Source organism: Polyodon spathula, chromosome 22, assembly GCF_017654505.1.
Source record: "Polyodon spathula isolate WHYD16114869_AA chromosome 22, ASM1765450v1, whole genome shotgun sequence".
NCBI lineage: Eukaryota > Metazoa > Chordata > Actinopteri > Acipenseriformes > Polyodontidae > Polyodon > Polyodon spathula.
In genome coordinates, this window is record NC_054555.1 from 26,127,641 (window position 1) to 26,155,578 (window position 27,938).

Genomic DNA, 27,938 nt, shown 5'->3' on the forward strand with positions numbered 1-27,938 from the left:
TTTTTTTTTTTTTTTAATAAATGTGAGGGTTTATGGTGTTTTTATATTACCTACTATTCTAATTAAAACTCACTCAGGTTTTGGTAATACTTTACAGCAAGTGTCGGTTCATATGATTTAAAGCGTTATAACAATGCTGTTCATATGTAAACGGGATTTATTGTGAATTAACAATCACTTCATTGGAATTCTATAGCAATATCGGTTTATAATATACGTTGGAATTCCAGACACTTTGTAAAGTGCTATCACTAACTGCATGATTCCACCTTTGCCGTTTTTCCTTTTTTTCTTTCTTGCAATCATCCCATTTGCTCACTTATGCCAAACCAAAGCATCTCGCTCCATCTCACTCGCTCCTCCACTGCATCCCCTCTCCTCCTCCCGTGTGGAAGGCGCTGGCAACGCGGCCTGCACGCTGCCTCCTGTCGTGCTGGCATGTGATGGTGGCACTGGTGTGTTCTCTTCCTCTTCCTCTTTACTAACAGACGCAGACCAAACTGGAGCATGCCCACATTAAGGAGCTTGAACAGAGCCTGCTCTTTGAAAAGACCAAAGCTGACAAACTCCAGAGAGAGTTAGAAGACACTAGGGTAATGGATTTTGCTCTGTAAATCTGGTGATCTTGCAGGTCCTCATAGGAAGCCCCTTCATCAGGTGAAAGTGGATTGTGGCGAAACCCTCTTTCGAACGGGGAAGGGACTCCCTGTGCTGTCTTGAAAGCTTGCCAGCATAAAATCTGATATTAAAACGATCGTAAAACATCCTTTGTGAGTAACGTAGATCTGCTCTCCATTTTCGTAGTAGGTTTTCAAGATTGACCTGGGACTCCAGTCATCAAGTTGATTGTGGATTGTGCAAATCTACTGCTTAAATGATGACCTGGGTGTTTCTGAACTCTCACAGCTGTCCCCTTTCTACATTACTCGCTTGGATTCTTGTGACCAATGTGGCTACCCCAAAATTTAGAAACAAACATTTTGAATATGTTGAGGAAATTTTAATGGAAGACTATGGAAATAAAAAAAAAAAAAAAAATATATATATATATATATAGTATATGTTAATGTTGCTTTTCAACTAAAATAAATGTTTGAAACAGTGTAGGTGTCTTTATGAATTGACTCAAGGCCCAGCTCAGGTAGTCCCTCAGATCAGTGAGTAATAAAAATGTACTTGTTGAGGGGAGCTGCTAACCTTAGTTGAATTGTGTGCCAATAACTTACAAGAAGATGGGTACTTGTCCTAATAGCATCAGTTGAAAGAGGAGCTCAAGGTGAGCATTGAAGTTAAATATAAACTTCGTTACACCAAAAAAGGACTCCATTTTAATTCAGAAGCTGAGGCAGAAGATACAGGTCAAGGAACAGTTTAGCGATGCCTGCTATAGAGCCGAATGGGTGTTCTGTATTCCTAACGCATCCAAATGAAAGCAAAGCACTTGCTCGTGTAATTCTGTGTTTCAGTTGTAAAATGCGTTCTCTGCAGAGGTTAGAGCTAGGAGCTCGAACCAGTGGTAGGTCTCTTATCTGCTTCGTAATTTCTGTCTGACTTGATTTTGTATCTTTTTTAAATTTTATTTATGAATTCATGTATTAGGTTATTTTTAAATAAAGAAATAAAACAAGACTACTTTTATAGACTTTCCGACAGGGGTGTCAAACTCAAGCGCCAACGGGCCATCGAAAATGGCAAATGAAACCAAACACATTCCTTCAGTCGTGATGTCACAGCCACCCACTTACCTTAATCTTGTTACTACATGGTTCTAAACAAAATTGTGTCTGATCTGGATCTAGTATCAGATACCAATAAATGAAATGTTAACTACATCCTTATCATACAAGTTTTCAGCCATTGTGTGTAAGAAGTAAAATGCTGTATAAAACAATAGCTACATACAGGTATCCTTAACTGAATGACTGCAGGAATCTAGACATTGACATTCTCTTTGTGCATAGCAATCGGTGACAAAGTGAACCATTGATATATTTCATCTGTATGTAAATGAATATGGTAAATAACCTGTGCAGTTATTTGATACCCTTTTTTAGGTAAAAAAAATAAGGAATACAAATAAATGTAATGTTTGTGCTAGATCTGCACATATACATTATCTGTGCAATATGTTTGAAATTAGAAAAATAAATCGCAAGTGTCTGCAAATTTTGCATAGCAGGCTGAGGTGCACATTCTTGTGGTGTGACTGTATTGCAGCCGCCTGCTCGAGCCTGTTTCCCACTGATCCCTGGTGCCTTGCCGCTTGCTTTGAACCTGCTTCGCTCTCCCCAGTTGCCCATCAGATTCTGTCCTTTGTCCAGCAGCTTACTCCTTGCTTTTCTGTAGCCTTGACTTCATTTGAGCTCCAGGTCTCAGTCTCTCTCTTCTTTTAGTCCTGCTTGCAGTGGTGTCTAGTTAACAAGTCTGAGCAGATTGGTGGGGGTACTGTATCAGAGTATTGGGTTTGTTTTTATCTATGATGTTTCAGTGCCTTGCCATTTTATATTGTAATTCATTTCTCTAACTTAATTTCTCTTCAAATATCAAGTCCTTCTCTAGGACTGTGCTTGAACTTCTAGATTTAGCCATCCTAGTCCTGTGGGAACTTATACAAAGGCTTCTGTGTGGCATTGTTTTCAGTCTGAGTTGTTGAATGTTTTATAGCAGGGATGCATGTTCATGGCCTGTTTGGAACAAAAAGCTAAACTGGGATGGCCCATTGGGACATGACTTTGACACCCTAAGTGCGTATACCCCTTTCCAAAAAAATCTTTTCTCTAACAAAAAAAAAAAACATTACAATGTTCTGTAGGTAGCCACTGTATCGGAGAAGTCCCGCATTATGGAGCTAGAGAGAGATCTGAAGTCCCAAATGAGAGAGGTGTCTGAGCTCCGCCACAGACTGGAGGCTTCCAGGGGGTCGGGCGAGTCCGACATAGCTGCTCCGCTGCTCGATGAACTGAGCTCTTTGAGAGATCAGCTCTCCTCCGTAAGCAAAGATCACCAAATCGAACTCCGTGCCTTAAAAGAAAAACTTGAAAGTTCAGAGAAGGCACGTGAAGCGGAGCTGGCCCAGCTCCAGACTGACCGCGAGAAACTCTCCAAAGAGAACGAATCCTTGAAGAGCAAACTAAACCAGGCAAGACAGGAGAACTCGGACGTCATTGAACTGTGGCGTTCGAAGCTGGAGTCAGCCAGCGCTTTACACCAGCAAACCATGGAAGAGCTCAAAATGTCCTTCAGCAAAGGGGCCAGCGGGCAGGCCACAGAGCTCGTCGAGCTGAAGAGCACTGTGGAGAAGCTGAAGCAGGACCAGAAAATGAAACTTGAAAATATCAGAGCGAAGCACGTCGCGGAGAACTCTGTGTGCTTCAAAGAGATCGAGGTCCTGAAGACCAAGCTGTTGGAGGTCACCGAGGAGAAGGAGAAGTTGGTGGAGAACCTCAAGACCAATCTGGAGGACATAGAGGAGCAGCACCTGGTGGAGATGGAAGACGCCCTGAACAAGCTGCACAACACGGAAGAGAAGGTAAAAGAGCTGGAGATGTTTGAGGCAAAGGTCAGTGAGCAAACAAAGGTCATTGAGACCCTGAAGCAGGAGGTGAGGGCCGCGGAAGGCAAGCTGAAGGATCTGGACTTGCTGAAGAAAGCACAGGAGGAAGGTATGGTGTTGATCAGGAGCCTGGAGGAAAAGCTGGAGGCGGCTCAATCCTTGGTGGTTTCTCAGGGCAGCAAGGTTTGTTCCTTCATCTCATCATGTGTTGCCATCTTTGTTTTCCTGTCCAGTTCTTGTATGTTAATTCAATTTTTGATTTGGTTATTTTTGTGTTTACATTGTGTTTCTGTTTTTAAACGTATTTTTTATCATTTTTTTTTTTTTTTTTTTTTTTTTTTTTTTCATTTTGCAATTTTCCTCCATTCGATCTACCCATTACACATCAGGCTAATAACTTTGCCAAAGAGCTTGAGGGAAAAGATGAGAAACTTTTCAGTCTCGAGCAGAGCCTGGCTGCATTGAGCCAGGACAAGGCCTGTTTGGAACAGCAGCTGCAGACTTTGGTAAGTAAATTGGCGTTGTTTACATTCGACAGTGAGGTCATTGAAATGGTATTGGCAAGTCCTTATATAAAAAGAAATAATGTGTATTGCTATCCATTTATTTTGACTCTACAGGTTTGTGTCTCTCACAAACGGTACTATATATGTAAATGTTGGTTTTTTTTAAAAAAAAATGTATTTAATTCTAGCCTTTATAAACAGAAATACTGTTAAACCACTAGGTGGAGATGTTTCCTTTCTAGATTTATTTTTATGCATTCAGCCAAGCTGTTTACTGTACAAATTGAACCAAGTCATTCAAATTAAGTAAGTCTGTTCCCTATATGGCAGTTTTAAATAATTGAATACTTCTTGAGAGTGGATTCTGTAACTTCTGTAGGACTCTCGACTGTCTGGAATTTTAGTTGAGATTTTAACTGGCTTTACATCAGAGAAAACAGCACAGATATTTACTTCTGAACCTTTTGTATTGTTTATAGAAACAGCACCTTGATGGCACAGCAGAAGACCACAAGAAAGTCCAACAGACTATGCAAGGTAATTTTGTTTTGTATGTTTCGTTTAGTATGCTAGTACAGTACTGTGGATCGGTATTGGGAGTCTTTCTTTTTAAAAAGTACAACCCAACCCAAACAGTTTACGCTTACGTTGTCTTGCTTCTGAAATCGTTTCACTGAAATGTAATTCTAGATTTGCAGAACTTCCTTTTTCTTTCAGCATCACTTGAAAAACTCAGTGAAAAAGATGAGCAGTGCTCGTCCCTGTCTAAGGAGGTGGAGGCCTTGAAAACTAAACTTGTAGGTGGGTACTGCTTTTGTCTTGGTCTTCACTCGGGGTTTACTGATACTCTGAATTGCTTTATTGCAAATGATCGGTGATTCCTTATAAACACTGGACTACGTAAACAGAAAAGTTTATATTTTATGCAGATTTTTAATTTTAAGGTATATCTAAAACCTTTTTTTTCATTCCATCGGCATGTTCTCGTGTTCTCTCTTTTTTTAGAAATGGAAAGGAAAATGAAGTCCAGCGAGGAGAGAGCGGAACAGCTGACCAAAGACAAGGCGAAACTGGAGAGTGACATCACCGAAACGATGAGGTCATCGGGGGACAGCTCCGCCCAGCTCACGAAAATGAACGACGAGCTTAATCAGAAGGAAAGGTACATAGGAAAGGGCTACAGCAAAAATTAAAAAAAAGATCTGTATACAGCAAATGCCCTTTAAATAGAAAACATGTCAACGCAATCCCTAAGGGGATGTAGGGTATGGGAGGAATCTTTATTCCATGCTGTCCACATTAATAGATGGATTTCAAACTCCTCCCTTCTGGCTCAGAAAGACAGTCCCCTAAATATTTACATGTTTGCCTGCTTTGCTTTGATCCAACACCTTTTGATCAGTGCGTCTTGTTTTCATGCTTTAGAAAGCTAGAGCAGCTGCAGACCCAGCTGTCAGAGGCCAATGAAAAAGCAGCCCAGATGGAGGAGAGCCTCAAGCAGGCGACGTGCAAAGCAGAGCAGATCCAGCTGGAGATGAGCAGGAATCACCAGGCAGAGGTGAAATCCATGCAGCAGAGACTGGGAGAGATGGTAAGATTATAGAAGAGCAGCAGAGGACGTGTGAGGTCTAACCCAGTGCCCTATACCTGTATCCACCAGAGTTCTTATTCCGGTGCCCAGTATAAGGTGCAAATAGACACTGCATGAGTGAGTAGACTCCTGAGGCTCATACTGTACCAAGCGCGTACGTATATATTATTATATTGGTTATTTTTGCCAATGGCTGGACAGTTGGTTTTCTTAATTGCAATCACCATACCGTTATATTGATTGCAGTTACACCTGGAATTGCTATTATGAGATGCACCATTAAGTGCAGTAGACAAGTAGTCACTTCAGTGCTTTTTTTTTTTTTTACCTACCTGTTAGTGGATGAGTTACAAAAGGGCTGCATTACATGTTTCCCCCACAGGAACAGAAAATCGAGAAGAGCATTGCCCAGAACAAGGACTTGCAGGCCACTCATGAGAAGACCCTCTCGGAAGTGGCTGTGCAGAACAAGCAGTTTGTGGACGAGCTGAAGCAGAAGGCACAGCAGAGTGATCAAGCGCTGGCGAGCGCGCAGGGGAGGATCGGCGAAATGGAGGCCGTGATCGCTGAGCTCAAACAGCACAAGGAGCAAGCTGCGGTAAGTCGTGCGCTTTTGATTCGCAATCCGCTGAAGTCCCGTTTTTAGTGAAGTTTAGCCTGTTTGGTTAAGATGTAGTGCTGCTCGAACCGATTTATTTGATTGTTCAGATTGAGCTCTCCATAGAAATCAGGTGCTGACAGTCAGGTGAGGGTCATTGGTGCTAATCAGACTAATTCACCATTCAAAGTGAACACTTAAAGAAACAGCTGCTTGGACTTGTGATAATTGCTGCTTTTCTTAGGCTCTGAAGAACAGCAATCCACACAAACCCATGCCATAGTTTCTTCACTGGTTTCACTTGGAGAGGTAAATTAGACCAGTCAGCACCCTCACATGTGGAGGAAGTGCTTGAATTGAATAATCAAATAATGGGCTTGTGCAGCACTAGTTAGAAGCAATCATAACCACATTGTAATTGGTCTTCACTGATCGGAGTGAAAGTGTCAGGACAGTGCTATATAGAGATATGATTGAATGAATACTGTTAGTGTTTAGTTTTTTCTGTAGTGATTATTTTTATTTAACTGGCTAGAATACCTTCTGGGGCTATCATTTCTGGTTATATATTCCAGCTGATAACATTTATTTAGCTGTGCTGTTAGATTCACTGTATGCATTGACACACAAAGTTTAATTTGTAGCTAGTTATGGGTGCATATACAAAAAGCACCCTGGGTTCTGAACAATACAGCGTTACCCATCCCTACGTGTTGCTACAACTGTTTAAATAACACACCTGTCATTTCTTTTCATGGTTAACATCCTGACACATGTAATAACTTTTAAAGTCTGTTTTTAAACGTATTTTCAAAATAGCCACTTAGTGCACTGGAGTTCGAGATCTGTTCTCTAAATCACTGCAGGATAAGCGATTTTTAAAAACAACAACAAAAAAAAAAAACTAGTGCTCTGGCTTTTCTGTTCTGTACCACATCATGGATCATTATTGCTGTGTTACTTGTTTGACAATATAGGCAATAATTCTTACACTATCAGCGCACTAGAGCAGCCATTTTGAAACAGTTGAAAGTTACAAGTGTAAGTCAAACGCTGTATTTTTCGGAACCCCGCTACTTACTCTAAGTGCAGGTGGTTTTAGAATTGATTCTGCTTACGGTTATAAGTTACTTGCTTTGGTGTGTGTGTGCGCTTGCTTGCGCCATCGGTGACTGTAACCCATCCTGTTTTCATTTTTCTGCTTAACTTCATCTTTGTTTGACCTTCCTCTCCCGTCCATTACTTTTTATTTCTTTAGTCTCTAACATCTGAGCTAGCATCCGCAAAAGCTGTGGTTGAGCAGTTAACAGAGGACGTGAGAGAGTTGAACTCCGAAAAAAACAAGTTCATGCTAGAAGGAGAGAAGCTCAGGTCTGAAAGAGACTTGCTCGTGGAGAAAATATCGGATGTGGAAATGAAATATTCCGACCTGGAAAAGAAGCACCAGAGCCTGCTCTCACAAAGCGAAGAGCTGCGAGTGGAAAAGGAAGGAGTGCTCAAAGAAAAGGAGGAACTTCAGTCTAGAAACCAGCAGCTAGAACAAGAGAAGGGAGCTCTGACATCAGATAAAGAGCAGCTTGCTCAGGAGGTAGAGAATCTGAAAGCAGAGATTGAAAAGTCAGCTGCGGAGACAGAGAGCCTTCAGACCACCAAGCTGGAATTGATGAGCAAAGTGGAGGAATTTCAGAAATCAATCGAGGCCAGAAAGGTTGATCTTCTGAAATATCAACAGGAGATTAAGCATGAGAACACGGCTAAGCAGAATCTGTTGGCAGAAAATGAGGAGATCACCAAACAGAAGGATGACATCCTTGAGGAGCTGAAACGCACTCAAGAAAAAGCAACACAAGACCACAAGAAGCTTGTGGAGGAAAGGGAAGCAGTGGAAGGCCAGAAGAAGGTGCTGGAGGTCGCACATTCTGAGCTTAAAGGTCAACACAGTGCTTTAGAAACAGAGAGGGAACATCTGGCTCAAATAAACTCCAAGCTGCTCTTAGAAAAAGAGAAACTAGAGAAAGACAAAGCAGAACTTGACTCAAATCTGCAGATGACAGTCTTGGAGAAAGATGCCTCAGCAGCCAAAAAAGAAGAGCTTCAGAGCCAACTGAACAGCGTCAAGAAGGACCTGGACAAGTCGGTCCGAGATACTGCTGAACTCCTAGCCTCCAAAGAAAGCCTGGCTAAACTCCTGGAAGAAATTAAGACCAGTAGGGAGGTGACGGATTCAGAGCGGGTTCATCTGCTCCAGGAAAAAGAAGACCTGCTTGCAGCTCAGAGGAGGGTGTGTGCTGAGAAAGAGGAGCTTCTGAGAGAGAGGGAGGAGACTTCAGAGAAGCTCCGCCTGTTGGGTGAGGAGGCAGACACCACTCAAGAGAAGTTCCGGCAGGAGAAAGAAGCCTTCGGAAGAGAGAAAGAGGCTCTCCATCAAAAGTGGGTTGAACTCGAGAACAGGTTCCAGGCACTGCTGGAAAAAAAGAAAGCCCTGGAATCCAAAATTGAGTCTGAAAAGGATTCCTTCATGAAGGAAAGAGCAGATCTGACTGAGAAGCATGAGAAGGAGCTCTCGGAGAAGGCAGGCTTGGCTCTCGAGAGGGACCAGCTTGCAGTCAATGTTGAGAGTTTAAAAGGGGAACTAGAAAAGTCGGCCCAAGAAAATGCCGACCTGCGAGCAGCGAAAGTCAGCCTGTCTTCCCTCTTGGACCAGCTTCAGCAAGGTAAGGAGGCTGTTGAATCGGCGCATGTTTCCCTCCAGCGGGAAAAAGACGAACTAAAAGCACAGCTTCAGAAGGAATGCATAGAAAAAGAATCCCTTGTGAAAGAGAAGGTGGACCTGGAAGAGAAGTGTCAAAAACTAGAAGCAGCAGCCAGTCACGTGCAGGGTGAGCTGACTCTCGAAAGGGATGCTGCTCAAATGGAAAAGGATTTCCTCACTGCCCAGCAGTTGGAGCTTAGGGATAAAGTGCAGTCGTTGCAGAAGGAGAAAGATGATCTTGCTGTTCAGTATAAAGACCTGCTGTTGAAGAAAGAGTCCATTCTTAAAGAGAAGGAAGAACTGGAGTCCCAACAGAAGCACAGTGCTGATGAGAAACAAAGTCTGCTGGCTGAGAAGGATGGGCTGGTGTCCAAGATTGAGGAGCTGCAGAAAGAGGCTGAAGCTTTGTCTCAAGAGAATGCTGAGCTGCATGCTTCGGAGTCTAGCCTCTTGAAAGACTTGGATGCCCTACGCAGCAGTCAAGAGGCAACTGACTCTGATTGCACCAAGCTGATGCAGGAGAAGGAGGACCTGAAGGCTGCTCATGCAAAACTACTGTCCAAGAATCAGGAGCTTCTCAACGAGAAGAAGCAATTGGAGCAGACGCACAAGGACTTGTGTGAAGAAGCCGCAACTACCACCAAGGACAAAGAAGAAATTTCAGCCAGGCTGAGTGATGTGAGCAGTGAGAAAGAAGCCTTGATTAAAGGAAAAGAAGACTTGGAGTCCCAGCTAAAGCGCAGTGGGGATGAGAAACAAGACCTTGTGGCTGAGAGGGACGGTCTGGCTTCCAAGATTGAGGAGCTGAAGCATGAAGTGGAGGCTTTGGCTAAGGAAAAGGCTGGGCTGCAGGCCTCAGAGTTCAGCCTCCTAAGGAAGCTGGAAGCACTCTGTAGCAGCCAGCAGGAGAAAGAAGACCTTCAGGCAGCTCATACGAAACTGCTCTCCGAAAACCAGGAGCTTCTCAAGGACAAGAAACAGCTGGAGCTGATTTACAAGATCTCGTGCGAGCAATCTGCTGTCACTGCACAGGAGAAAGGAGAGTTCGCAAGCAGGCTGGAAGAAATGAAGACCGAGAGAGAGACCCTGCTCAGAGAGAAGAGGGAAGGGACCATGAAATTAACAGAACTTGAGGCTCTTCACAAAAGTGCTATTTCAAAGGTATTCGGTAACCGCTACCAACTGACCCACTAACATGAAATGGCTTTGAGGTTCTGATCTTTCTCTGCATGATTTGTTTTACTAACTGCGACTACACTGGTGCTTTTACTCTTCTGCAGATTAATTTTATGAAATGCCTAGATCACAGTGGGCTAATTACCACCATAATTCAGGACAGAAACACAATGTTACCTTCTTCATCTGTGTGATTTCTATTAACATGTTATTAATGATATCAGTTGAAAATGTTTGTGGATAAAAGAAGATTTCATGAGCAGAAACAAAGATATTTATTAGTATACATTAGCATTGTTTTTCCTTTTTATGAGAATGGATTTAAACAATATTTTCAGCCCACAGGATATTTTTTTTTATCCACAGTTTCTGATGGGTTCATTGCCCCAGCAGACATCTGTAGCGTAATAAAAAGCCCATTAAATAACCTTTAATGGGATTGTGTATGTTTTTGGTCATCATTATTTTAATCCTCTGGTTTTTCATTGCTATGTAATGTAAATAGCATATTTGAAGTAAGCAGTACCTTTTGTGCATACTAGCTGCGTCTGTCTGCTAGGAATGAACTACAGTAACAAACACCAATTGTTTTTCAAAGGCGTTGCATTAACCTGAATCTAGTTTTCCCTGGTTCATAATTCATCATGTGATTAATCCGTGCTTGCAAAACCTAGGCTAGTTCCAAAGAGAATACTTTTTTATACAGGAACAAATTCTGTGTGAGAATATAACAATATGATGAGCTATACAATATTCATCATTTAATGTAAGGCTTCTTTAAAAAAAAAAAAAAAAAAAAAAAAAAAAAAAACCTTCTTCTTTAGAAAACCTGGAGAAATTCCCAGTGTCTTGAGGGCTCTGCATACCGTTTTTAATTTTGAATGTGATGGAGGGGAAGCTCTTTTGGGAACGTGTTTTATTAACGAGACGTTTCTTTTGTACGCAGGCTGCAAAAACAGCTGATCAGGCTCTGCACTCCCTGGACCAGATAACCAAGGAGAAGAACGACGCCCAGGCCTCGCTGGAGGAGACCAAGCAAACAAACCACAAACTGCAGCAAGAGGTGAGAAACCCCCCTGGAGACTTTGTTACATTGAAACACTGAAGTGCCAAAGGCATCGTGAAACTACAGTGTAGAAAGCTGAAAATGAATGGAAAAATAAACCTCTACTTAAAACCTGGTTATGTGAAGCTTAAACATTTTTAAACTTGCTTTTATTTCGAGCGGCTGCTCATTTAAGAAGCTGTAGGAGTCTAATCTGCTTTCGGCTGGTTTCACAGAACCTGATTAGCGCTTTTCTTGCAGTAAGGTAGTCCAAGATAATCTGGGCCTGCCAAAAAAATGTGTACGATATACAACACCAGAATTATCCTTTAACTGCACGCCAGTGTGTAGTGAATATTACCCTTAAATATATGTTTATCAGTACGCCAGTGTGCAGAGAATATTACCCTGATATATTTTTGCACAGTATTTTTACAGTTTTCCCATGGATGTGCTGTGCATTTACCAAAATTTACCCTGGTTTACCAAGTGTCACCATACCTTGCTTTTCTTTACAATGCTTCCCTATGCTTTACCATGCTTTCACTATTACACTTTGCAATATGTTTACTACCGTTTTTGGTTACTACCAGCCTTCATGTCAAAACATGAATAAATACAGTTGCATAGTATTACTGTACATACTGATGCAAATTTGAGGACTCGGGCATTAAAGAATTTCAGATGCTTTCCTTCAGGCTTGCATAACAGTTAAAGTAGCTGCTGTTAATAATGCAGAGTCTGGGGTAATTATTCACAGTGGGAATTGCATTTGTAGGATTACTGGCTGTGCGTTTTCACAGGAGCCGTTAAACGAAGGCTTGCTTCATTATTTTTAGCCTCCGTCAAAGGTCAGGTATATGAAATGCGTTTAGTGTGCTTCTTGCTTGCTTCAAGCTAGCTGGTGGTTTCAGTGATGTAATTGGGGAAGCAGATTGGAGATTAGAAGTAAGACAAACAGAGATAGAAATAAGGCTCCTATTACATAACAGTTTGATCCATTCCTGGTTTTACTAAGGGACACCGGAGCTCGGGCAAAAAAAAAAAAAAAAAAAAAAAGTGCTGTGCTCTGTGGTGCTATAGTAAAGGGTTAAATACGTTTGTGCAAATAAACTGTATAGCAGTGCTGACATAGGCAATGTCAAATAAGCATTTGTTGTCATTTTTGTCATTTTTATAATTATTTTTCATGCATTTAATTGCCACCTATAATAAGATTTAAAATATAATGCTTAAAAGCAGTTGTGCCAGTAGCTGCTAATTGTAAAATGAAAATGCTTGTAAGACTATCTGTGGATTGTCTGGAACACATCATCCATGGGTTCTGTTAATTACTGATTTAACTGAGTCCATGTGTATTTTCTTACTGCATTTGTGCATCCTGTAATAATTGGAAAGCAGTGTTTTGATGGGAATGGAACCTGACTGCTCCCCAAGTAATCGCTGAAGTGGGCAGCAGTGTTCTTAATGCTGGCAGCTGATTGGCTGAGGGAGAGATCAGGGTCTGTAGGCTGCTAGTAGTATTGGCGAGCTTGACTCTCATCAGCTGGGGACTGAACAGAAGCTATGTAAACCAGCGCAGGAGTGCTTGCGTTCTCAGGAGAGTGAAAAAGCAGAGACCTGAGCGCTGGTTTGTACAGCACAAGGAATTCATCTGGGGCGCTCTTGTATTATTGATAATATCATTGCTTTACTTGAGAAATGGACATTACAACTTTGCAGCAAAGATATTCCAGCTTGCATCTCTCCCATTGTAAGGTACTGTGCTTTTAAGAAATAGAACATTTTAAAATAATGCAAAAAAAGTGTGCTGGATTAAAATATATAAAGCTGGTAGTGAATACAATATTCGCAATCATGTTTTCATATGCTGCTGTAGATCAGTTGATGTACTTCAGTACATTAATGGTCACAATAAAAACGTAACGAGCAGTTTTAACCCTGAACGCTGTACTGGTTGATATTAATGTGCAGCGGCAGTGTTAATCCACATCCTCAATAAAAGACTCGGGGGTGGGGGGTGTAGAAATGGTACAATAACCCTGAGAAATGAAATGGCGAACGATTCGACCAGTGTTTCTAAATGTCTTCCAAATGTCAGTCAGGTTCTGATTCCAGATCAGTTTCAGTACAAGCAAATATGGATTGATTTATTGGCCCTCAGCTGTTTGAAAATAGTTTCGATTTTAAACCTGTTTTAAATCCTCTGCTGTAACTTGGGGCAAGTCAACCAGGCATAAACATTTTCTAACTGAAGTTCTGGTCGTTAAATATTAACGAAATTCAAAAATAGACTCTGTACTTTAAGATGACTCTATTAAGGCCGACAGTAGCATGCTAAGATTTTTTTTAAATCCTCTTATATTATGGATTTTTTTCAGGAGCTTCATACTTTGTAACTTGTGTAATTAAAATAAGTGTTTCTGAAATGTTTGAAGTTGTGTAATGTTAAGCAATTGGATGACGTACTGATTGTTTATTGTGACACAGTAAACTTATATTAACCATCCACTGGTCCTCGTTGACCACTTTTGTTTAAAAGGTAAATCCCAGTTTCAGCGTATTTGTACAGAAATCTTGTTTTACCTCTTACAATAATGAAAACAACAACATTTGCACAGATCACCTGCTCCCAATCATACGAGAACTGTTCAAGAAAAAAAAAGCGTTTGTGGCAATTGTACAATTAAAGCTCAATTTTTTGCTTTTAAAAATCCACTAATGGTTGTACTGAACCATCGTTTAGATTTGTCATATGCTAACGGGTTCCATGTGATCAGTGATACTGTGTTTATCCCTCTTGTTTTTAGCTTGATGCATTAAAACAACAGAACTCAAGGTTTCAAGAGGAGCTTAATCTGTCGAAAGAGCAACGCGGATCAGAGAGCAAGAGGATAGACGACCTCCGCAAGGAAATGTAAGTGCAATGCTTCCTATTTCTAAAATTCCTAACAGTTCCTAAACTGTTTATTTTCAAACACACTGTCCCTCGACAAAGGTATATTTAAAGTTGGTAAGTTTGCTCTTTTGAGCAAAAACTTTATTTTACGGTGTATATAATTGTACTGTGGTAAGTTGATATATTCTACACTTTTATAATGCATATGTTCGCAGAGCAGCTTCTTAATTAAATTCAAGGGAGCAGCTGTGGCAGAATGTAGTTTGTGCACGCTGGTGAAGTACTTGAAGTGAAAACTGCCTTTTTGTTGTATTCCATTTTGTATTGTGTACAAATGTTTGGGTAGTAGACCCATTAAAGTATGATGCTCTGTGCTGCAGCCTGCTCATCAGTGATGCCAGATCCTGCCAGCTTGCATTACCGTTTGCTGTCTAGTAGAAGATTATAATGGGAGCCCCATTTAAGAGGCTGTGTTGCTGTGCAGTAAGAGGAGCATTGCAGCTGCTGTAGAAGGTGTTGCTTTGTGATGGTGTTGATGCTTTGCTCTTGCGGTAGCTGGATGGTTCATCCACTTACGCTGGGCTAAAATGTGTTCCTTTTCTCAAGAACTATTTTCAATTGAATTGCATGTGTGGCTTGTTAAAGTCATCAGTTCAATTAGACAATCATTAATTTGCTTATTTTGACAGTTTTCCAAGATTTTTAGTTAGCGGTTTTATTTCATACGCACAACAAATCACATCTACAGAAGCAATGGGGTGTTATAATAAATTTGCACACTACAGTAGGTGCTCCCTGTTTGTGCAAACAGTTTGCAAAAAGCACTGATGCAGCGATGTGCAGTTTTTAAATGTTATTTTACTGCAGGCATGTTGAAGCATTCATCTGCTTAAATACTTCTGGTTATTCATTCTTCTGCCTTTTCAATTACTTTACACGCCTGTCATGAGACAAGCACTTTGAGTCTTTTTAGAAATGCTCTTCGCACTTTTCCCAGCGGTGTGTCCCTGAGCATTTATAGAACTGCAGCATGTTCATAAAATACACTCTACTTTAATGTTGTGGCTTTTTTTTTTTTTTTTCCTTCCTGAGCAAGTTTAGCAAGTAGAGCAGCTGCTGATTTTATGGTGCTTGATGTATCTTCATTACGAAGTAGAGATCTGTGTGTGATTTGGATGTGAACCAGTTTCTCTCTCTAGGGCTTTAGTAAGCGTGGTGTTAGTTTAGTAGCACGGCATGTTTCAGGCATGTTGAATTCTGTAAATCTAATTATGCCTTTTCAGATTCTGAAAGTTGAAAAGCACAATGTAGAAGCTTAATATTCAAAAAATAAGACACGTGTGATGGCTACTTTAAGTAGTTTTCTGCCTGTATTCTTGGTGCATCAGCAATTTTTGTCTGATTGCCTGAGTTGTGTTGTTGCGTTCAGGCCAGCTGGTGTACGTTTTGTGTATCAGTCAGAGGTCAACCACACAACCGCATACAACCAACTAGCTCCAATCCTCTCTGCTACTTCAGCTCTGCGTATGCATGCATGCACTTTGCCCCATTCGACTTCATTAAAAGCATGTTATGCCAATGCAGAACCTTGTTGAGATGCAGCCTCCACACCATTAAATGGCAGAACTGCAGCCTAGGATTTGTACATGTGCTGAGAAATAAAAAAATAGAATAAGTAGTTACACCTGGATGAAAACTTGTTTAGGTGAACTAGTTTCGCTTTGTGGAGGGGTGATTTTAAAAGCTGTTAGACAGTGTTAAAGGGCAGATTTAAATTAAAAGGAATAAGTGTTAATTTAGGCAGCTGATTTCTCCCCTGGTGAAGGATTGCAGGTGGAATTGCAGTATATGAGATCCCAGCGTTCGCTCACATGCAGGAATACACATGCACAAAAACACCTTACATATTTGGCTCTGGGCTGTTGTGGTCTCCCAGAAATGATTTTACTGAGCAAGAGAGCAAACCTGCTTTAATATACTTGCAGGATTTACCAACTCCCTTCATGTTTTTTGATGGTTTGTGTACCTTTTTATCTTTTTCATTTCCTTGCCCCGTGAGTTTGATGCTTTTTAAACTGTGGGCTAGCTTTTCTTTCCTTTCAATCTCATCTAAAGGTGTGACTATCGGCTTTATGAAAGGGAATTTGAGAGTCACGCATGCAGTGAGCTCTGGTGTGCCCTATGGACACTGTTATTCAACTCTCAACATTTCATATTAACCTGGGAACCTCCATTTCAGTTCATAGCGTCTATATTCACAATTCCGCTCTCTTTCGCTTTCTAAGATAGTAATGTTAACGTGTCTTGAAAAGATTACATTTAACATTAGATTTGCATATGTTGACCTAGATACAATGTGCAGCTGTTTTCTTCCCCAGCTGTGATGCCGATCATCTCCCCTGTCTTTTCCTTGGCTGGGCAGGGCTGGTTTCTATAGTAACTGTGGCCTCTCTTGTCTTTCCAGCGAGGAGCTAAAGCTGGAAGTGTCTCAGAAGTCCCAGCGTCTCTCAGCACTGCAAGAGGAGAACGTGAAGCTGTCTGCGGAGCTGGGCTCAAGCCGAGAGGAAGTCAGCAGCCATCAGAAGGTACGCGTGCTTCAGCCTGGAGATTATGTACAGTACAGTGTAGGGACCACGGGTAACACAATATAGATGTGAGTGGTGTGTGTTTTCTAAACCATTCAAATCCCTTTGTGGACTTGTGTGTGTGTGTGTGTAGATGTTTACAAGGACAGTCAGCAACTAGGTACACACATTATTTAAATCAATGCATCTGACTGTAAAGAACTGGAAACATTTTACAGTACAGTTTGTGTGTATAGGTTTGTAGTCTGCAGCCTAATTAATAAACTTTAATATTTTGCTTTTGTTACTGTTTATGCATCTTTTTTAATAATTTAGATTGAAGTTATTTTTTGACCCAATATTAAGACCACAAATCCAATTTTTGGGTAGTGATTTTAAGATCCATCTCTGTTTAGCTCATTTAAAAGTATCTTTGTGTGGTGTTGACTTCAATTCAGGTTTAGTTTGAACTTGATCGGATGCATATCGTTTTCCACCTCTATCCTGCACGAGCCAGAGCAAATAAGGGAACACTAATAAAGAATCACAGTGCATTGGATAACATTCGAGTGACTGCCGCTGGTGTGCCAGCTGCACAGATGGCACAGAAACTGCCACATTTGATGAAAGTAGGGGAGTTCAGCCTTATTGTGCTGTGAGTGACTGTGCATGTCTACCCTGTTCGGGGGCGGGCTGGGAAATGCTTGTGTGGTTTAGAAGGACACCTGTCCCACATTTCTACAGCCCCAGTCCACTGGCAATGTTCAGTATCCAGCAGTGGCTCCTACAATACTCCAGTTTTCATGTCATGGTGTCCTTTTCTGTATTCAAACAAACCATCTGTGTAACCAAGTACCTGGATTGTATGAACATATGCTAGCACATGCAGGGCTCTTGTAAGCTCAGAGAATTATGAGATGTTATATGAAATGTTTTGATTTCACTCGCTAAGTTAGATTGCATTGATTTCTAAGAGTATTAAGCTGGAACCGTCCCAAAGCATTCCAGTCATCAGAGTCCCTTCTTTTAATCGGGCAAGAATCCAGATGTTTTAGAAAACAGGAACTTCTGAGATTCCCAAAGTGAATTCTTTACAGGTCCTTAGAATAACATTGAAGCAGCACTTCAAGCTCCCATTAGGGAGTTCATTGAGATGAAATGAGAAGCTGCTAGGAAATGAGATTTCTATAACAAAGCATATCCTGCATGATCATTTACACGGCATATCAAAAAAGAAACGTTTTGATTAATACTGAATGAAAGGGCAGAGGGCATCAGAGGGCAAAGTGTTGCTGCGTGTGGGCTGAGGATTTAAATACACAGCTGAGGTGTTTGCCACTTCCATTACTTCCTATGTGAACATTGTGAGGTCGAGCAAAGCAACAACACATTTGAAACTGCGTCCTTTCAGGTACCAGATGTGTGTAAAAATAGAAGGAATATTATAATTGATATACAGCACCAGTCAAAATTTTGAGTACACTTGCTGGAAACTAGGTTTTTTTTCCATAGTTGACAATGTTTAATGTTGTATACGTTTCTGTAAATACTTGAAAATGAAAACACATGTTACAATATACAAAACATAAGGAGTATCAAAGCAATGTTCAAGAAAATTGAAAATTGTCTGTAAATCTTGGATTCCTCAAAATACCACCCTTTGCCTTAATACAGCCTCACAAACACGAGGCATTCGGTTAACAAGTTTCAGCAGGAAATCTCCCGACATTTCTTCCCAGCTCTTCTGCAGCAATTCCCAGAGATATAGGGCACTTGTGGGTAGCTTTGCTTTGACTCTTCTGTCCAGTTCGTCCTGTACAAGTTCTATGGGATTGAGGTCTGGAGACAGACAGGCCAGGTCATTAGATTGAGTTGTCCTTCACTTTCCGTTTTCGCCAGGTAGTTCTTGCACAACTTTGAGGTGTGTTTCGGGTCATTATCTTGCTGAAGAATGAAGGACTGCCCAACTAGCCGTAATTCTGATGGAATGGCATGCCTGTGAAGTATGCTATGATAGCCGTGCTGGTTGAGCTTGCCATGGACTTGGTAAAGATCACCAACTCTGTCACCAGCAAAGCAACCCCAGACCATGACACTGCCTCCTCCATGCTTGACAGTGAGAACCACACATGCAGAACTCATGCGCTCACCCTCTCTGCGTCTTACAAATACTCGGCAGTTGGACCCAAATATTTCACATTTTGACTCATCGGTCCATAAGACCGACTTCCACTCCTCAAACATCCAGTTTCTGTGTTTTTTGGCCCAGGCAAGTCTCTTCCTCTTATTCTGCACTCTTAACAATGGTTTCTTTGCAGCAATTCTTCCAGTTAGGCCAGCTTCACGCAATCTCCTCTGAACAGTTGATGTTGAAACATCTGTACTTCTAGTAGCATTTAGCTGAGCTTGTATTTCAGGAGCAGTTAATCGCCGGTTTCGCAGACTTGAATGAACTTGTTCTGAGGTCACCCTTGGCCTGCCTGACCTTTTTCGGTCCTCGTCAGTGCCAGTTTCTTCAAATCGTTTGATGGTCTTTTGCCACAGCAGTTACAGACACATGTAAAGTTCTTGTGATTTGTCTTATAGATTGACATTCATTTCTTAAAGTAATTACAGTCTTTTCTTTGCTTAACTGAGTGTATTTTGCCATTTCTGCTCCCTTGCATTCAGGAATGACAAACTTGTGCCTATGCTACCTATATTTATAGTAATCATGGACCCTCACCTGTTAACGGTAACTGGTGACAAAAGGTTAATTAGGTAACATGCTAGTTAACTCAGAGAACATCTAACAAAGACACTTTTATACTTAGGCCAGTGTTCTAACACCGTGTTATACACATTTCAGACTTTTAACTGATTTGGGCTTCAGACTGAAATCCCCTTGCTTTGGGTGACCATTTCATTGAAAATGACAAGATTTACATTTTCATTTAAAAATTAAATTTTTGAATGCAATTCACTTATGATTATCAGCTTATATAAGTACACCTGGCATGTAATGAAATATGAAGTGTTTATAGACAAGTTTATACAGTTAAAAGCATAGATAATCATGAAAAACCTGGTTTCAGGCAGATGTACTCAAACTTTTGACTGGTACTGTAAACTTTTTTTTTTGTTGTCAGTGGCACCTTATGTGCAAATACACAGTGCGAGGTTTAGGGAGTTTTAGTATTTAAGATGCTTTTTAAAAAAAAAAATTTAATACCAAATCTGTAGCCAAGGACTGTTTTGATAAATGCATAATTACAGGGTAAATCTGATCTGTAATCGTCATGCCTGTGACGAACAATAGGGAACGCATAGTGACTTGAGCTTCTTCCAGTCAGTAATAAGAGCAGTGTAGATCAGCCCTGTGTTTGAAATGAAACAGAAAAAAAACACACTGGAAATGGTACCTGCCATTGCAGGTGCTTTCAGGAGCAAATTCAAAGAATCATTCTGTAATTAATTACATTGAGTCTGTCATTGAAGCACGTTGCACAGCCTTTTCCTTGGCAGGTTTAAAATGCTGTTTTGTGTTTTCTCGTTTCTCATCTTTCTTAGCTTGAAGAAGAGCGGTCTGCCCTTAATAACCAGCTATTAGAAATGAAAAAGAGGTAAGAGGAGTCTGTGAGCATCAACTAGGGTAATTACAATGCCTGTAATTATATGTAATAACCAGGATAATGGCACTTCAATTTGTGTCTTCAGATTTCTTTATGCAAAAGATTCTGACATAGTAGCAAATGAAAGCTACATATAAAGATGTGGAAATGTTGACCCTGATGTATGCTGTGATTGCATCTGCACTTTTTAATGCACTATTTTGTTAACATTTGATATGAAGATTTCGGATAAGCAAGAAACACTGGCAGCATTTCTGCAATTTTATAGAAGTAAAGTGCGTTTAGCTCAGGGTGTTAAAGTACAGGAGGAAAAAATCAAATTCATAAAGTATTCAAAAGATCAGTAAAATATTAGTTGTGTTTCCATTCCTGAAGAGGGTTTTTTTAATTTTTTTTTTTTATGCGAATTTGTCAAATAAAATCACACCTTTTTTTTGTATAAAGTGCTCCATTAACCTCACATCCCTCCTTTTTTTTTGTTTCCTTGGCTTCATTATTTTATTCCATCCTGAAAGAAGAAAATAAACACATTGTCTATGAAGATACCTATGCATATGCTATTTAAAATCAGTTTTAAACGGTCATTTGAAGTGAGACGTCACTGTTGGAAGTTTTCACGACGCAGTACTGAAATCTTTACAGCCTCTGGCTACAGTATTCAATTAGCAATTCAACTAAAACGCATGGATTTGAAATGTCCCATTGGCTATGCAACGTGCCAGCTTTGAGTCTCACTCATTCCTGTAGCCCCGAGCATTATTTCAATAACTGACAAGAAAAACAAAGCAGCACTCCCCAGGAATTCAACAAAGACACATTATTTTTCAAATGGTAGATTTCGCATATAGTGTTGTTAGAGTGAAAATATGTACAGTATTTAGAAATTGTTTCCTCAAAGCAATTTCTACTTTACCTGTCCCATGTAGTGTAATGCCGTGGTTGTTGTAGTGATTATAGGTGTTAACCCAAACTTTCTGTATGGCTAACTTTTTACTGACTTTGACCTCGTGGTACTGTACTTCCAGTCCTTCTCATTGCACTCTTCTTTTTCCCTCTCCTAATCTTGCTCCTCCTGCTATATCTGTCTGTCTTTAATGGTAAGACTGAAGAAAGTCTATCCACGTTATAAATAACGACTACTATTATTTTTATTTTTTTCAAACTTAAAACTGTTGTACATATACTTTTGGCTGCAACCTTTCTTTACACAGTGTCTTGCTTGTTGTAAAATATTCCAGCAATTTTTTTACAAGAACATCTTAATGCAAACGTAGATCCCGTCATGTTTCTAACGTGTGCTTCTTGTTATCTTGCATTTTCTAAAGCTTGCCCAATAATACTTTAAGGTACCTGCTCCATTATTGGTCTGTTTTATAATTTGATAAGCTTCATGATATGGGGGAAGAATCTGGGAAAAATGTAACGATTGTCCATTTTAAAATTCTTTTTGATTACAGTAATACATTTGAGACTCCCTGATTTTGAAGGGCCACCGTAAAATACATTCTGGCTCAAATATTCCCTGAAATCAGATAGAAGACATTAAATCAACTATATCAATACAAAGTAGTGTTTGACACTAATGAATATATAAAACGATTCCTGGGGTTCCCAGATTCTTTGCATGGCTTTACCTACCTCTCGCACCAGCGTGATTACCAGCATTCATATACTTCTGTGTGCTTTAGAAAAAGGGTTTCATTTCTTTTCTTTCTGTTTGCTTTTAGGTATTCTGCAGTTTGCACAAATCAAACATATCAGCCATCTAATTGACAAACTATATTTAGGGGGAAATCATCTGCCTGAAAAATCATTATATATTAGCTTTACACAAGCACCAGGCATTGTGCTATAGTCAGGATCACTCTGTTAGTTAGAAGCTGCAGAGACTAGCCTCTAGCAATTTAATAAAGTCGGTTTCAAATATTTTCAAGTAGGTGTAACTGAACAGTGAGCTTTTACTGTGAAGTCAGACAGTTTTCTTTTTGCCAGGCTTATAAATAGAATGCAGTCAATTGCCCATGTCTGTAATCTCATGTAAATATCTTTGTTTTAATAGTGCACAAAGTTTAGAAATAGCTACAGTGCACAACGTTAAATTAGGGCAAACAGTTAGAGGACAGCTGCTACTGTGACGGAACGGTTGCATGATGACATATGATGAATTTTATGACCTTTGCATGTTACTAATAATTTGATACTATATAAGTAATATAAACAAAACGTGTTCATCGTGAAGAACTTCTGTACAATTTGGCACAGTGGGGTATCTGAATGATGGCAGTGCAGTGAAAGCAGACAGTGTTTTACATGACAACAGCTTTTCTGTTTGAACTTTGCAATGTGTATGTGTTGCCTGCTCATGTAGTGTTCCTGCGAACAGTGGCATGTCTAATTTGTGTTTTTATTGCAACTGAGCGGTCTAGTTGACACAATGTAAAAATGTCCCTTGTAAGGTTCAAAAGCATTTGGCCTTCATGCTTGCAATTAGTGTAGTGGCAACATACCAGTCACAAGATTCCCAAGCATAGTTTCCCTTTGAAAATGCCCATTATCTGAATCTCAATTGCAAGGATCACATTTCTTTTACTGATTCATACGTAGGTTAGGTGATCACACATGAGTGAATGAACCGCAATACAACCTCTACTAATATCCCACTAGTGCTTGCAGTCCCCATACATGAGTTACTAACTTCACCACTTCTGAAGGCTGTCGTTTCTATCTAGATCCCAATACTGCTGTTTTTTTTCCTACCAAAACCCTTATGTCTATGCTTCGTCCTTCATGACACCACTGTGCTGGTAGAAGGCAAGGCCACATTCGTCAGTCAGTTCTGAAGTACACCACCATTTATTAAGGAGTCGGAGTACAGTGGATTCGGAGTGTTACAGTGGCTGATTTTTTTTTTTTCTGAGGGACTTTGTTTTTCTGCAGAGAGTCTTTATTAAAGAAAGGATCCAATGAGGAAAAGGCTTCCTTAGAGAAATCCATCCAAAAAACCAGTGCCTTGATCTCAGAAAAGGACAAAGAATTGGAGAAGCTCAGAAATGAGGTAACTGGACCAGTCCTTCCCACTACAACAGTCTAACAAAAACACAACAAACATGTTCAAATACCACCCATCTAGATACAGGACTCGCTGTTTCTTATTGCACAACACCAACTGCCGTCTGCTAATGCTGAACTTAAATTATGAATGATTTTATAGTAGCCTCTGAAGGAAACATGCATTGAAGTAGCAATCAAATCCCATTACATAGTTATTTTCCTTTAACAAGTTGGTTTACATTAGAATGTTGCTACGTACTGTGTGCAGAACTGGACCAGCTGCAGCATCACCATCTCCATTGCTTCATGAATAGTACCATTGGTGAAACACTGATTCCATCATCTGCTCCCCATTCCATTCATTTAATTGCATCAGTTTCTCCCTGTTATAAATACTTCTTATTCACTGGAGTGTTGGAAAACAATTCTAGGTGTGACATTTTAAACATGGAAAAAAAAGAAAATTATTTCATAAGATCAGGCAATTGAATTGTACGTTCATGTTTGACTTTTTTTTTATTGAGAAGAGTGTCTTAACTTTACAGATTACAGTGTTGCGAGGAGAGAATGCCAAGACTAAGACACTGCAGTCTGCAGTGCAGTCCCTGGAAAACGACAAAGCCAAACTGCAAGAGAAGGTGCAGAATCTGGAGGAGAAACTCGCTGAAAACGAGAACAAGAGGGAGAACAACACCGGCTCATCGGGTACACACGTTCAATAAAAAAATACACAGTGCAACCAGCAAATATTATCCTACATGTACTTCACATGCATTGGGAGAAGGAGAGAAGGGCTATATTTAGAACCGACTTGATCAGAAACGGGTTTGATTCGGGTAAAGCATCAGAGAAAATCCCCAAGGGACAATGTGAAATGCTGCATCAACATGGGAGCTGGAGATCAAGGTTAGGTCTGAAAAACGCAGACAAAAATAGGTTTGCAGCAGATTTCACTTCATCAACTCGCTAAAGCGAACATCCCTTAAGTTGTTTTTTTTTATTTTTTTATGACATATTTTTTAAATGTATATATTTGTGATTTTATTTAGTTTTGTTTTTAAAAATCCAACCCTGGGTCATTCTTCAGAAGCGGTGGTTACCTCTCATAAGGTCCATCAGAACATCATATTGAAGTTATTTGCACTGAATGCAGCATGCATGCAAGAAAGCTGGTTGTACGGTATTGAGATTTCATGCTTCTGTGTTCCTGTTTCTTTATAGGAGATGCTGATCTTGAACAGCTAAGAGAAGACAAGGACTCTGCAGAGAGCCAAGTATGTAATTCACTTAGAAATATATTTTAAGAAAGCTTCTAGTGTAAAAAAAAAAGATAAAAAATTAATGCAATGTACACTTTTGATCCAAAAATAGTAGCATGCATATATAGTTTCCTTTTAATTCTTCTTTAAATGAGGATAATGCACATACTGTATTCTTAGTAAAACACACAAACAAAACAACAACCCTTACTCTTCCTCCTGAAGTTCCATAGTCGCTCCTCACTGTAGTTTACAGACACTGTATATATTGCTGTTTTAAATTCCTTCTGCACTAAACACCTCTTATTTCTTCCTCCTTCCTTTCCCCCCTCGATGTTGGCAATTCTTCCCTTCAAGCAGGATATGGTTTGTTCCAGCTTCTTATCCCTTCTGCTCCCACGTGTTGTTTATTCACCTGCTGGCTGGCTACCAATTAAGAATCTCTATGTGAACGGATGCTTATCCTACATTTCAAACTGGGCTTTCATTTCCAGTCGTGTTACCTGTCCTGTGTTGCATTACTCCAGTCTTTTCAAAACCCTACACACGCATATCATTAACACCTTTAGCGGTTAGAAGCTGCCTGTGATTGGAAACTGCTGCGCTCTCAACAGTTTGAAACAAAGATCACAGTGAGTAATGTGCTGTGATGGCAGGTGAAACAGTATGCAGCATACTTACCCCTCTTTGTATAAAGACAAGGAGGTGAAGTTCAGAGTCATCTCGGTTTAATGTAACAAAACCAGACGTCTTACTAGAAGGTTTGCATATAGTTGGTTTTTAATTCAGATTCTTAATTGGTATATACCAGATTACAGTGTTCAGTGTTTAACAGATGCCTGTGATTTTAAGGTGCTTACCAGTTGGTGATAGTGGTGTTGGGTTCCAAAGCTGCATGACTTGTTTTCTGTATTTCACCTGCCGCTGAGCAGAAAACTGATTGACATAACCAATAATGTTTAATGATGCCGTATCTCTTTTGTGAAACCTGTGCTGTGCTGATTATAAATTAGGACAGTATCGTAAATACAGTAAAAAATAAATAAATAAGGAATAAGTAGATGCAGTATTAAAAAATCTATACACACTAATATATATATATATATATATATATATATATATATATATATATATATATATGTTATATATGTATATGTGTGTGTATCTTGAAAAGGAACATTAATTGGAAAAATCTGTCTGCAAGTCACAATTTAACACACCAACTGTTTAAGCAACAAGGTAGACACATTCACAAGAGGGGCTCTGTCTTCACTAATGCAGCATGTGTTGAAAGTTACACATTTTCTAATCCTTTGATTAAAGTTGAAAAAAGTACTGCCACATGCACATGCCGTAACGCCCGTCTTCTCCTTTCCCAGCTTGACTTCCTCAATTCAGTGATTATAGATCTGCAGAGGAAAAACGAAGAGCTGAAGAGCAAAATGCAGACAATGGCAGAAGCGTCTCTCAATGGCAATACTGCCAGTGAACTGGACAACTACGACAGGTAGAGGCTCGCTTGTGTTCCTGATCAGGGTGCTGTCAGAGTGCTTGATCCAGATGTGTGTATCCTGTTTTGAGTCCATATAAGCACATTTGTCTGAGAACACACACAGGTTTGAGTCCATATAAGCACATTTGTGATGTATTATTTTAATAAATTGCCACGGTATTGTGCGGAATGCTAGTTTGCCTGGTGAGCCTGTTGGTTTTGTTTTCTAGTTTCAGTGAAACCCAGGAGAAGAAGAAGAAGAAGAAACCTGCCCCTCGTCTCTTCTGTGATATCTGCGATTGCTTCGACCTCCACGACACGGAGGACTGCCCCACGCAGGCGCAGATGCCAGGAACTCCACCGCACACCGCTTACCACGGCAGCCGGAGGGACGAGCGCCCCTACTGTGATATCTGCGAGGTGTTCGGACACTTGACCAACAGCTGCAACGATGACGAGACCTTCTAGTGCCGTCAGCCATTAGAGGCATACTTCTAAGTTCACAGATATAATTGGACCGGTTGATTAGCATTGGAACGTGCAAGAAGATACACAAATTAATATGGAGATCTTTTTTTCTTTTTTTTGGGGGGCGGGGGGAGGGGGGGGTTCGCAGGCCCCAGGACGAGCTCTTTCTTGGTCGTCTAAACCGTCACAGACAACACCCCGCAGTAAACTCTGTCTGTATCACCACCTGCTTGGTGGTTTTGAGCTCTTCATTCATCATCTCAATGTTACACTTTCAAAGAAGTCATTCCTGTTGAAGCTGAAACATTGCAGTACGTTTTAAGGATGAAAAATATAATAATAATAATAATAATAATAATAATAATAATAATAATAATAATAAAAACAAGGAAGAACTCATCCTTATTGACTCTTTTTAAATTATTTAGTGAATGGATATGTAAGTTTCTGGCTTTTCTTTGTTTTTGTGCTATAGAAACTAGCACGCTACTTTTTAAAAAATGTATTTTGATTATCAGTAAGCAGTTGGTACATTACAACACTGGGGTAATTCTGTGGCGTTGGTGTAATGTATGTAAAATGCATGTGGCTTGAACATCTGCAAAAATAATAATAGTTCAAGAAAATCAAATTGCATAAAGTACTAACATAGTCCTGGTCAAGCCTCGCTACGGGGTTTTGAGTTGAACACCCTATTGCACTGCACACTTTGTACTGCATTGTCTCCTTTTTAAATTCTTGGCTTCTGTAATAGCCAATATATTAAAGTTTTTCAATTATCAAGGCATATTATTATTATTATCCTGGAGGAATAGTAACACGGTTGAATTAATTATCTGTATGTAATTATTTTTTATTTTGAATGTTTAGCATATGTAAAGGTGTGGATCATAATAGTATAATCCATTACTGTAAAATATATACATGGAGGGGGGAATAGCCCTAGCTAACTGTACATACGTGTTGTATTTTTCTGAAAATGATGACACAAGGTCATGAAGAATATATTTTTTTTTTTTGTTCTGTTTTAAGTTTGGGTTCTGTAATAAATGTATAGAACAGGAACTGTTGCAGGGAAAAGGCACATTGTAAAGACAGTATTAATCCAAGCACAGTACGGATTGTATTTACTTCAATAAATGCTCATTGTCTTCAATGGTTGCCTAATGTCTGAATCCCTTGGGCCGGTGTTAGTTTAGTGGGTCTGAGGTGTCAGGATTGTGAAGGGTTGAGCTGCGATTTGGATCCAGGATCTCCAGTCTCCAAGGTGCTGCTTTGCTGAACCCGCTACACACGGACTGACTTGAGTCGCTATAAAATGAATGTTAAGAATGTTCTGGGAGCCAGGCTGGGTTTGGGATCAAGCGAGTGCA

The 27,938-nt window shown here is 40.1% G+C and overlaps 1 protein-coding gene across 6 annotated transcripts; it reads left to right on the forward strand.

Annotated features, from left to right (window-relative positions):
• The first annotated feature begins 85 nt into the window (after positions 1-85).
• Positions 86-27,721, forward strand: LOC121296859 (CAP-Gly domain-containing linker protein 1-like). Of its 6 annotated transcripts, XM_041222726.1 has the most exons (19): positions 86-593; positions 2,813-3,529; positions 4,539-4,596; positions 4,777-4,860; positions 5,065-5,221; positions 5,485-5,650; positions 6,033-6,248; positions 7,507-10,161; positions 11,123-11,239; positions 14,032-14,138; positions 16,585-16,705; positions 20,234-20,286; positions 21,621-21,641; positions 23,233-23,350; positions 23,892-24,051; positions 24,568-24,620; positions 24,963-24,971; positions 25,985-26,112; positions 26,328-27,721. In XM_041222726.1, the coding sequence occupies exons 2-19, from the start codon at positions 2,843-2,845 to the stop codon at positions 26,563-26,565; spliced, it is 5,148 nt and encodes a 1,715-aa protein (XP_041078660.1). In that variant the 5' UTR covers positions 86-593; positions 2,813-2,842; the 3' UTR covers positions 26,566-27,721. The 6 variants fall into 6 exon arrangements, with proteins under 6 accessions (XP_041078660.1, XP_041078665.1, XP_041078659.1 ...); XM_041222725.1 differs by lacking the exon at positions 86-593 and having other exon boundaries at positions 2,529-3,529; XM_041222727.1 differs by lacking the exon at positions 86-593 and having other exon boundaries at positions 2,530-3,529; positions 24,966-24,971.
• The last annotated feature ends 217 nt before the right edge of the window (positions 27,722-27,938 follow it).

Bases quoted from the DNA above. Each gene is read 5' to 3' on its own strand.
- LOC121296859 (XM_041222726.1), top strand. From the start codon at position 2,843: ATGGAGCTAGAGAGAGATCTGAAGTCCCAAATGAGAGAGGTGTCTGAG. The intron at 4,597-4,776 runs GTAATTTTGTTT...TTTTTCTTTCAG, and splicing joins AGTCCAACAGACTATGCAAG to CATCACTTGAAAAACTCAGT. The intron at 20,287-21,620 runs GTAAGAGGAGTC...CATTTTCTAAAG, and splicing joins CTATTAGAAATGAAAAAGAG to CTTGCCCAATAATACTTTAA.